Consider the following 12,101-nt stretch of genomic DNA (forward strand, 5'->3'; position numbering starts at 1 on the left):
TATTTAGTTTTTGTTTAACTGAGAAAAGGTTCTTTTATATAATCGTGGTGTTCGAATCAGCATGTGCACACTCAATTAATACTATTTTATAGGGTATTAATTATTACTCACCAGCACGTATACCGGTAGCTTAGACACAGAGAAAGAATCACCTGCATTTTTTTGATTTCGATGGAATTTGAATTTAAAATTTTCTTAGCTAACTTCTTTGATCATTAAATCACACCCTTAAATACTAAATGATAAAGGTAGATTACAAAACATGTATCACATGAGACAATGATTTAATATACACACCATGTGAAAGTAATTTTTTTTTCTAGGTACTATCTAGACTCCAAGGTAAGGTTTACACCCCTCAACTCTTAGGGGTAATTTTTTTTTTTTTTTTTTTTGGTTTTCCCCTAACTTTCTGTATTCATTTTGAAGTCCCAATTAATTTGAATTTACCTCGAGTAAGGCCATTAAAGAAAGAAGTGCTCTTTACTAAGTTTTCTTTAATTTTTAATTTCAATGATCGAATCCGAGACATTTGATTAAGAATGTGGAAATTCTATATATCCCGCTGCAATCCTCAATAGTAGTCTTAAACTAAAAGTTAGTGTGAATCTAGTATGATATACAACAACAACAACAACACACCAATATAATTCCACAAGTGGGTTTGGAAATAGAATGTACACAGACGTTACCCTACCTTTTGTATCGGGGCAGAGAGGCTGTTATGATATATTTTCTAAAAAACAAATGAAATGGAGCGAAAATTATCTCGGTCTCTCATTTTCGTCCAAGAAAATATCAGTTTAGTTTCTATCAATTTTACGTGTTTCTTTTGAGGTTTACTTTATGTTTACAATTTAAAATCTCCTATAATGTGTCAATTCACTATACGAAACAAGCATCAAATGGGTGCAAAAACATACAAGAAGTTTTTTTTTTTTTTTTTTGAGATATTGGTGATGTTTAGAATATCCCACTACACATGAGAACTAAACAAATTTAACAAACAATATATATTCATGAAAGAAATCAAGAAGCAAAAGTGTTGATAAGATAAGATCCCTCCCTATTTTATACAAGCTGTAATTTCCAACATGTAGCTTGTAAATGAATTATTGATGCTAGTCCTTTTTATTTATCTAATTTGTCAAAATGCGGGAAAAAGTGCTTAATCTCAAAACGTTTGTCCCTACTTGATTCCCATAATTTGAGTTGTCCCTACAAACTATCTCAGCAAATATATATTTGCATGGGAACTTTTATCGACTATTTCATAGGCCCCATGACAGCGAATTTAGGGACATTACCAACTTATGTATTATCAGATTTATCACACATGATAATAACGTAAGTAAACTAGAAAAATTTACCGACAATAATGTAACGAAATACAAAGGATCTATTGTACAATTGTAACACAATTGGAGGTTACGATACTTGGAAAGTAAAATGTGCCAGAGATTTTGCAACAGCACGTGCTAGAGCGCCTCCAAAAGTGGCTCATTAGATTTGAGCAATTAGGGGGCATAAAAGTGCACCAATTGTCCTTAAAATGGGCTGGTCTTTAAATTTTTCCCTTAAAATGGACTGGTCTTTAAATTTTGCCGCTTAACAACTGATTTTATGCTTCGTGGAGATTAAACTTTTTAGGAATTGAAGTTATGCTGGCATAAATTGTGAGATATTATGATACGAAATATAAACTTATATCCTATACAAACCCCTTTTGTTATGAGGAGCAAAAGTTGAGGACATAAGTGCAAATGACGGTATATTATTCAGATTATATTGGACATTATAGAGATAATAGGAGAAAATTTTCAAAGACTCTGGTGAAGGATTAGGAGAAAGATGATACTAAATATTTTTTGTCAATTTTAGAAAAAATGATTTTGATTATCGGATGCCAAATCTTTTAGAAAAATATTAAATTTGAGCTATCAGATATCATATATTCTAAAAGAATAGGTTCTTTTATGTCAACGAATACACATAATTGTCATACTATGCTAATTTCTCAAAATTATACAATTCTTTCTTTTACCATTTAGTTTAACTTTCTTGGTTTTTGGTTTGGTCCATGGCATGCTGTCACTCTTCTAGGTGGCCTTTCATCGTGGCAATTGCCTGTTGTCTCGTCTCGTCACTATATATGGAAAATTAAGGGACGTTTGGCCATGGAGTTTTTTCATTTTTTTCCGGAAAATGTTTTCACTTTATTTGAAAATTAACGTTTGGTCATGAAAATTTTAAATATAACTTGAAGTTGTACTTGAAATTTGAAAAATACCAAAAAAAAAAATTCACTTTTTATACATTCAAACAATCAAATATTCTTTGCAAAAACTATAATCAAACACCACTCCATCTTCAACTCCAACTTTAAAATACCAAATAAAGTGAAAGAATATTTAATTTTCATGGTCAAACGCCTACTTGGTGAGATTATCAGTCTTGTTGCCGAAAAAGAAGACAAAAAAACAGAGAGAGTTGAGAAAATATCAAACAGAAATAAATAAATATATTTATCAAATTGAACAAATCATGTGCCGAAGTTTTGAGTTATTTGTCGTCCTATTAATTTTATTTTAAAATTTTCAGGATTAGTTTATTGACTTATACATATGTTATTTACAGTCAATTTTTGTCTTGATCTCATTTTTATAAAAACGAATTAACCAGAGTATAGAAAGGGATAAATTCAAGAGGGAAAGATTATAGTAAATAATATTATGAGAAGATTAATATAATTGCAATTGACCCGTTACGTATTATCCAAGTAAGACGCATACATACTCATTGCCCCATTATAATCCGTCCGGGTCGGATCCTAAACCAACAGATTAATTTTGGCTCGATACGTTGACAGCCCCGTTAATTTACCAGCAATAGACACTCAAGTTAACATGTGTTTCAATTTCAATTAAGCATCTGGACACATTATAAAATATTATTTTGACACCTTCGATTCAAATTTTAGGATATTTTCGTGCATGTTTTCGGCATTTATTAAGTAGCTAAGTTAATCACATAAAATATGTTATTTAACATCAACCTCAATTAGCAAACGTCGGATGTTTTTACGGCTTATTGACACGAATGCATATAATTAAAAAAGATGACATATTTATATAATGGAATCTGAGAACGTAAGCCAAAAATAAATAAACTGGAAGTGACTAATAAAAACATTTTATGAGCCCGTTTGGATTGGCTTATAAGTTATTGAAAACAACTTATAAGCTGTTTTTAGTTTTTTTGAGTGTTTGGCTGGCTAACTTATAAGCTATTGGGTAATTCGTAGAATTGCCCTTCTTTTGGGTGGTCTTTAAATTTTGCCCCTCATATTTGCGGTCTTTAAATTTTGCTCCTCATATTTGTGGTCTTTAAGTTTTGCCCTTAGCTTGGATACCTGAGGTTCTGGGTTCGAACCCCCGCTCAAACATAAAATAAAAAAATAATTTCGCAAGGCAGGGCTGGAGGGAGTGTATGCCGGATCCGGTATAAAGTCCTTAAGGAAAAACTAAAGTTATGCCGGAAGGGACACAACTTTTCCTCAAGGCATAGTTTTAGTTATGCCTTATGGGGCAAAACTTTTCCATAAGGAACTATGCCTTATGAGACAGACTTTTAATTAAGGCATAACCAAAAGTATGCCTCATAAGGCAGAATTTTTCCTTAAGGCAAACTTTTAGTGTTGCCTTAATGAAAAGTTCCGCCTTATGGGGCATACTTTTAGTTATATTTTATGGGGCACACTTTTAGTTAAGACATAACTAAAAGTATGCCCCATAAGGCGGAACTTTTCCTTAAGGCATAATTAAAGGTTTGCCTTGAAAAGTAAAAAAAATATATATATATGTCTCAAAGCAAAGTCTACCCCCTCCGGCATAACTTTAGTTTTTCCTTAAGGATTGTATGCCGGATCCGGCATAAAGTCCTTAAGGAAAAACTAAAGTTATGCCGGAAGGGACACAACTTTTCCTCAAGGCATAGTTTTAGTTATGCCTTATGGGGCAAAAATTTTCCATAAGGAACTATGCCTTATGGGGCAGACTTTTAATTAAGGCATAACCAAAAGTATGCCTCATAAGGCAGAATTTTTCCTTAAGGCAAACTTTTAGTGTTGCCTTAATGAAAAGTTCCGCCTTATAGGGCATACTTTTAGTTATATATTATGGGGCACATTTTTAGTTAAGGCATAACTAAAAGTATGTCTCATAAAGCGGAACTTTTCCTTAAGGCATAATTAAAAGTTTGCCTTGAAAAGTAAATAAAATAAAATATATGTCTCAAAGCAAAGTCTGCCCCCTCCGGCATAACTTTAGTTTTTCCTTAAGGATTGTATGCCGGATCCGGCATACACTCCCCCCAGCCCTGCCTTGAGAAATTATTTTTTTATTTTATGCCTGAGTGGGGGTTCGAACCCAGAACCTTAGGTATCCAAGCGAAGGGCAAAACTTAAAGAACACAAATATGAGAGACAAAATTTAAAGACCACCCCAAAAGAAGGGCAATCCGTGCAAAAAAATGTAAGCTATTTTGTGTTTAAAATAAGTCCAAAAAAATAATTGAGCCCGTTTGACTTAGCTTATAAGTAAAAAAAAAAAAAGTTGAGTTACCCCAATTTTTTTTTTTTGACTTATAAACTGTTTTCGGCTTATAAATTGCTGTTTTTAAGCCCATCCAAAAGGCTCAATGTATGCTCGTTTGCTCAATTAAAACAATCGTAGTTCTGAGCGTAGAATTTACTAAACAAGTTTAAGGGATATCAATGTATTGTTTCTTTATAATTTTTACACCCTATCTGAAAATGGGTCACGTGGCACCTCATTTGTGACTACCTGACAGCTAACATGGTGTTAGACACGTGTCATCTTCGAACCGTCAAAGGTTCTCTTCATAATATATACTATGTTCCATTCCCTTGCCACAAAGTAAAACATTAGTTAAAACGATCAGCATTGCCATGGCGACGGACAAAGCAGCGGAGCATGAACCACAACACCATGGGATATTAGCGAGCCTCGAAAAGGCGACGAAAGAAGAGGAGCAAGTTGAGCGAGAGCTCGACACGGACGAAATATCTCGGCTATGTCAAACGCACGACAAAGGTATATATTGTTCGTTTTTTGAAAATGGTGCACGAAAAAGGTTGAAAGTGCTAATTGTAAATGTCGCTTAATAATTTTATTAAGCATATAGGGATTTAAATAGTCAATTTCAAGACATAATCTGTAGAAAATCTGCATAATGAAAATTCAAGAGAATTACCCCCTCTGTTTCAAATTTATGATACAGTTTGGATATCGAGAGTCAAATTTTTTTATTTTGACTATAAATTTGGATGTACAATCTTTTTTTAAAAAAAAATTACATATTTAGAAACTACATAAAAATACTTTCTTCGTCTCATAATAAGTATCATTTTAGTCAAATTTTTTTATCCCATAATAAGTTTCACTTTAAGAAATCAAAACATAAATTAACTAGTTTTTTTCATCTTTATCCTTGGACAAAAAATGACAAGATTTTTTTTTCAAGACTAAAAGTTGGATTCTCAATGTTAAAAGGTAAACTACTTGTGCATGCTCTAATAAAAAATAAAAAAAAATTTTACGTAAGCATAATTTGCTTAACCTTATATTTCATCATTGATTTTTTAATATACGTATTTTTGCTAAGGTGATACTTATTATGAGACGGAGAAAGTATGATAAGCCACAATAAAATTTAAAATATTTAAAGGACACACGACACATCGTTGTCGAGGATTTTTTTATTTGACTTCGAAATTCGAACTTTATCACCTAAATTGGAACATAGAGAGTAAAATATTTCAATAGATTGATCTATTCAATAAAAATTTAAAATTCAAAACAATTATATTTATCCTAAATTTAGGCAACTTATTATGTAAAAAAAAAAATTACTGCAATAATTGAAAGCAATTTTTAACAGGTATTCCGGCGACTGGAGGGCTGAATCAGAGGAAAGCCACCACAGTGGAGGCTTGCGAATTGGATGATGATGGGTCGGGTCAATTGGCTGAGAAATGTCAAACAACTGTGAACCAGCAGGCTGATCATTTTAGGTGTAACAAATGAACAAATTAAATAGCTAGCTAGCCACTAGATAGCATGAATGTTAATTAGAGGTAGATCTAGGACGGGTTTCAATTAATTTGTTGCTTTTTACTCAGAATTATGTATTTATATGAAGACAATTTAGCTATATATATGCACTTTCTTAAAGATGTTCTTTTATTCGGGTCACACCAAGAGGGTGTTTGGATTGACTTTTTAAAAGTAGCTTAAAAGCTAAAAGTCATGAGTTGATAATACTCAACTTTTGACTTATTTTTGTATTTTTCTTACTTAAAAGTTGGTGCTTTTAAGCACATTTTATCTTTGTCAAACACTACAAAAATTAAAAAAGAGCTTAAAAGTCAATCCAAACACCCTCTGAATTTGCTGATCGTTTGGTTATGGATGGTTTTTTTTTTTTTTTTGGAGTAATATTTGGGGGAAAAAGTTGTTTTTACTATTCAATTTGAAAATAAATAATACTTTTTTTTCAAATTTCACGATTATTATTTTTCAAACCCCACATAGTTCTTTTCCTTGGGAAATAGATATCAAATATTTACTAAAGCTTTGATAAACTACTGATCCAGGTGCTGTAGTGCTTAATCTTGAATTCGTTGATACATTCAATAGATAAAACATTATATAAGTGTATGTACAATTCATCTACACAGTTAAATCTTTAAGTATGACACGTTGTTATTTATTTAGAGGTAATTATCTAGAGATGTTATTCGGTCATTTAGTTAACCAGCATAACTATTAGCCTGCCTAACTATCAGTTTCTTTTTAAATGGCGGACCACAATTTCCTTTCGAACTGCACAACTAGAACTAGTTTTATTGTTTTTAGTTCGTAATTTAATAATTATAAATGGATATCTTCTATACTAATTAAATTAATAATTATGACATGCATCAATTTCACCTTTTCCGTGCTACCAGTAACTAACAAAAAGAGAGGAGAGATTACCATCCTTTTTATAATTATTAATTAGTCCCACACATATCTCATCAAACTTATAATTTACTAAGTGATTTGAGTTCATGGATGGGTGCATTTCGGTAAGTCCTCCATTCTCTCTGATTTTAAGGGAACAAAAGGTAGTAAAACAAGAATAAGAACATGATAATCTAGTTAAAGAAAAGGAAGCTGATATTTCAAAAGAAATTAACAGACAACTGACAAAGTATAATCAGTAAGTATAATCAATCTAATAAGTATGCAAAATCCATCATCACAAGAAATATAGGGACGATATATCAATCAGTCCAACAAGTCAGACACTGGAGACTTCTTAAATGCATCAACCTGAGCCAACATGTTTGTCAATCCTTTATTTGGGAATACGTTATCTGACTTCATTCTCTCAGCAATACCATAACATGGAGCTTTGGCATTTACATAAGCCCGAATAAGGCATTGGTACTGGGAAATTCGGGAAACATATCCAGCTTGTCTCATTCTGTGTAATATTTTCTCAGTATTATGAACATCACCTCTCCTTGCATATTGTTCCATAATGACTAAATAAGAATTAATCATTGGCCTCAAGCGATTCTGCTCTGCAGCTTTATGCAATATTGAATCTGCTTTTTCCACTTCTCCAGCTTCAACATAAAGTCTGACTAAGGCATCCCATGTTAATGGACCAACTCGGCATCCACTGTCAGCCATACGCTTCACAAGATCCTTTCCTTTGGACAACATCTTATGATTCGCATAGATTCTCAATAACACAGAGTAATGCTTCGATGAGATTGTTGGCCATTTTCTTGCCATCTTATCAAAGACTGCTTCCGCTTCCTTAATATTATGCAGTTGTCCCCAAGCTTCGACAGCAGCCACACATTCACCAAGCCAAGGATTAGACTCACAAACTTGCCAGATTCTACTCACTTCGTCAGCCCTTCCAAGAGCTGCATAAAGAGGAAGCAAACTACGACATGCCCAGCGATTCTCTTTTATATCTCCTCCTTCCATCTCTTTTAGTACATTCTCCGCCTTCTCATTTAGACCACCCGAGACATAATGCTTTGCCAAGATGCTCTGTGTGTTGATATCAGGTTCTATCCCTTCAGCCTTCATGGTCTCAACAATTTGCTCCATTCCAGATATGTCGTTTACTTGCCCCTTAGCATCTATCAATGTTTTGTAAGTAAAAAGGGATGGCTTCACATTTTCCTTCTCCATTAGTAAGAGAACATCGGCAATCTTCTTTTTATCAGTCCTCTTGTATAGAAGGAGCAACTGATTGCAAGTAAAACATGTTAATGGGAATTCAAGGTCCTTCATTTTGTTAAAAATCTGCTCAGATTTCTTCATATCACTTTCAGCGACGCAATTGGCCAATAAAGTGCGATAAATAACTTCACCTCTGAAAGACTTTGGTATCATCCCAATATAATCTTCTGCCTTTTTTAGACCCCGGACTTTGGCAATTAAATCAACACGAGAAGCATAGTCTCTGTCAGTAAAAGGGAGCTGCTTTTTTGACTCTAACCACTCAGAGAGCTGCCAAAAACCAGAATAATTAATACTCCCTCCATTTCAATTTATATGAACCCATTTGACTGGGCACGACATTTAAGATAGAGGAAAGACTTTTGAAACTTGTGGTTCAAAATAAGCCTTGAAAATTTGTGTGGCTGTAAATCATTCATAAAGTGAATTTGTTTCCAAATTAGGAAAGAGGTTATTCATTTTGGCACGGACTAAAAAGGAAATAGGTTCAAACAAATTGAAACAGAGGGAGTATAATGCAAGAAGATGATAATAGAAACTGACAAACTAATCATGTTAGAAGCTGTTGTTTTTTTCTCAATGTGAAACTTATCGAACTAGTGTTATCACTATTATCTATAAAGTCATGTTCTACTGCAAACATAAGTTAGCATGACAAATAGGAAGCAGCTAAGGATTTTTTACTTTATGTTAATTTAGAACCTAAAAAAGCCAAAGAGGGTAAAAGGAAAAAATAAACAACCAATGCAAAAGTACCAGTAGAGCAGGAACAATGCAGCATACGCCCAGGTTACAAAGAATTTCGGATGCAGTAAACAAAATGAAGTGTGAATATTAAGCAGGTTGGAGAATGTTTGGTTGAAGTGGAAAAAAATAAGTATTTGAGCTTGAAGTTGAAACTAGTATTTGGAGGTATTATTTCCAAATTTCTCAGCTCCGCTATTTTTGCATGTTTTTCAAGAAATTCACAAAACAAAAAGACATAAAAATTAGCGAAATTTTTCCGGATGTAACAGGAAACAGTCTAAAAATAGTTAAAACTCCTCCATCCAAAAAGAAAAAAAGTTAAAACCCAAATTTTCAACCTTCCATGTACTACTGAAGTATCAAGTAACTCCAAGGAGAAAAATTCTCACAGTGAAATATGAATTCCAAATGATTTTACAAGCAAGTCAATTAGTAATATAAGCATAAAAAATAATTCATTCTCTCATCCAATGTGAGACGCTCGTACAAAGATACATTACTTACTAGCATGGGAACGAATGAACCAAGATAGAGCTGAATCTAAAAAGGATTCACATAAATTGACAAACAGTTGAAAGATTGATTGATATGCCATTTTCCATTTTTGCTCATGGTTAGAGCCAAGTCACTTCTCATAATAGGTTTCGACTTTGAATAATGAGGACACAATAAACCTTAAGACATCTATCATGAGGGAATGAATTTCAGAAAGAAAGCCCCTCCATCTTTGCCAAGAGTAATTAGAGAAGTTTTTATCAAAATATATTAACTAATGCTTTTTATAGATTCTCAAACACCAGAAACCTTAAGACATCTATCACGAAGGAATGAGATTTCAGAAAGAAAGCCCCTCCATCTTTGCCAAGAGTAATTAGAGAAGTTTTTATCAAAATATATTATGATGTTTTCTTATAGTGTCTCAAACTAAAGAGAGCAAGTACTTGTGGTAAATCCTAATTTATTTGAAAAGGGATTTCCTGGTGTTCAAGCTTCATTATTTCTAAAATGACTAATCTTTGCACAGTTTACAATGGTATAAAAGGAAATTCATAAATGCATCATGATGGTCCTACTAATGTAAACACACAATGATCATTCTCTTATGAGAAGAACACAATTATCATTTTAAGAACCTGATGGTAAAACCTATAGATGCATCAAAATTGTTAACAGATATCTGATCTAATATAAAAGAGAAAGATTACCTGCAGTGCCCTCCCGTACATGCGCCTTTTACGAAGATTAAGCATCGCTTCTGCTACTTCTGCCCGTGTCACGTCATTTCCTTCAACCCATTTATCCAAAATTTTACAGACAGATAAAGCTGGTGCAGCCACAATAGCATTGTATAATGCAGAAGAAACTCTTTTCCCTGAAGAGTTCCGTTTGCTAACTTCACTCTCCGTATCAGACAGCTCTAATTCCTGAGGTGCTTCACCATCAAGATCCTCTTCGGAGAGCTCTTGCTCAGAGACTGACTCGTCCACTTTGTTGGCTTTTTGCATTTCTTCAGTTGCAGTAGAAGATTCAAGTTCTGAAAACCTAACGTCTGAATCACTATCCTCCTCTCCGCTGCTCTTTGTGCCAGCTTGCGAAGAGAAACTTTGGCTTTCCATGAACATTCTTAGAAAACCACGAGAAGTTATTCGAAATCCTCCAAATGTAAGAGGTCTATGTGATATTACATTGGAAGCCCCTTTAAGCCCATCACTTGAAATTTTTGAAGTGGCATACCAAATTCGAGAGCGTCCAGTCATAAACACTTGCTTCCTGGAGCAGATAACCAATTTAATCAATTAAGTGCCCATAATCTAAGCTAGAAAAGACTCTCTCTTTAAAGGAATCGAAAGACATAGAACCATTAAAAGAACAAAGAAGATGAATACATAATGAAAGTACCAACAGCCCTTGCTTTATAGTCTATATCACTAGCTTTAACCAACATGACGGCATCCTTGTAAGTTTTTACTACTAAAAAAATATCACCAAAATGCTACCATTATATTCTATGTTTCACTTGGCATGATGATCATATGTCACTTACATTATATCCAAAACAAGCATTGACAAATGCTCCAGAAAATTATTTCTCAAGGTAAAATACTATAAATGAAAAAATGGAAGTTACATTCCTCTGTACCAAACATAAGCTCTATAGTAGTCTATACACAGAGTTTTGCGCGAGACATGTTTTCTCGATGGTCCAGTAACAAGTATGTAGAAGTAGAAGTGCAGAACTTCCATTTTTGTTTCTTAGCTAGATTATGAAATTAATAAAGACCTTTCCTACCCAAAACAGCAGACATTTGAAGTTTCCTATGTTACACTACTGTTAGACAAAAAAACTATACTTTATTAACCAAACAACTGAGAATAAATTAAACATTTACAGCATAACTAGATGTGTTTGGTATGAAGGAGATGTCCTTGGAAAAAATATTTTCAGTAGAAAATCTTTAACCTTAGGAAATCATTTTTAGTTATGTGATACACTTTGATTGTGCACACAAGTTAAAAAGAAAGAAAGACTTTTGAATCTTGTTAAACTATTACTGATTTTAATGAAATAAATCCACTAAGGTCTACTTAGTGGGAATTAATTTTCTTGAAAAAATCATGGGTAACGACCATCCAAACAGAGTGTAAGTGAAGGAAGGTGTTTTTCCATTTAACCAACACTTAGAAATGGTTTCACCAAGTAATAATGATTTTCATTTCCTTCAAACACAACATATACTAATAAATGAATCTAACTTCACAAAGAAAAATGGGTCATAAAGAACAAAAAAAAAAAAAAAAATCAAGAAAGAACAACAAAATATGTGAGGAGAAAGTATAGATTGGATTACTTGAAAGAAGAAGAAGCTCTACGAATTGCCCACATAATTCCTTTTTGCAAATTGTAAAATGTGAGTCTTGAAAATTTGAAGAAACCTTAAACCCTAAAAACCTTCTCTTTCGAGTTTTGCGTTTTAGATATTATTTTACTTGTCCTTAAAATGAGGGAAACTAGCAAATGGGGAA

The 12,101-nt window shown here is 33.2% G+C and overlaps 1 protein-coding gene across 1 annotated transcript; it reads right to left on the minus strand.

Annotated features, from left to right (window-relative positions):
* Positions 1 to 7,218: 7,218 nt before the first annotated feature.
* LOC132616989 (pentatricopeptide repeat-containing protein At1g80270, mitochondrial-like) lies at positions 7,219 to 12,101 on the minus strand. Its single transcript, XM_060331827.1, has 3 exons — positions 11,927 to 12,101; positions 10,283 to 10,847; positions 7,219 to 8,600 (listed from the first exon to the last, which is right to left on the minus strand). The coding sequence occupies exons 1-3, from the start codon at positions 11,959 to 11,961 to the stop codon at positions 7,353 to 7,355; spliced, it is 1,848 nt and encodes a 615-aa protein (XP_060187810.1). The 5' UTR covers positions 11,962 to 12,101; the 3' UTR covers positions 7,219 to 7,352.

Source organism: Lycium barbarum, chromosome 11 (genome assembly GCF_019175385.1).
Source record: "Lycium barbarum isolate Lr01 chromosome 11, ASM1917538v2, whole genome shotgun sequence".
Classification (NCBI taxonomy): domain Eukaryota; kingdom Viridiplantae; phylum Streptophyta; class Magnoliopsida; order Solanales; family Solanaceae; genus Lycium; species Lycium barbarum.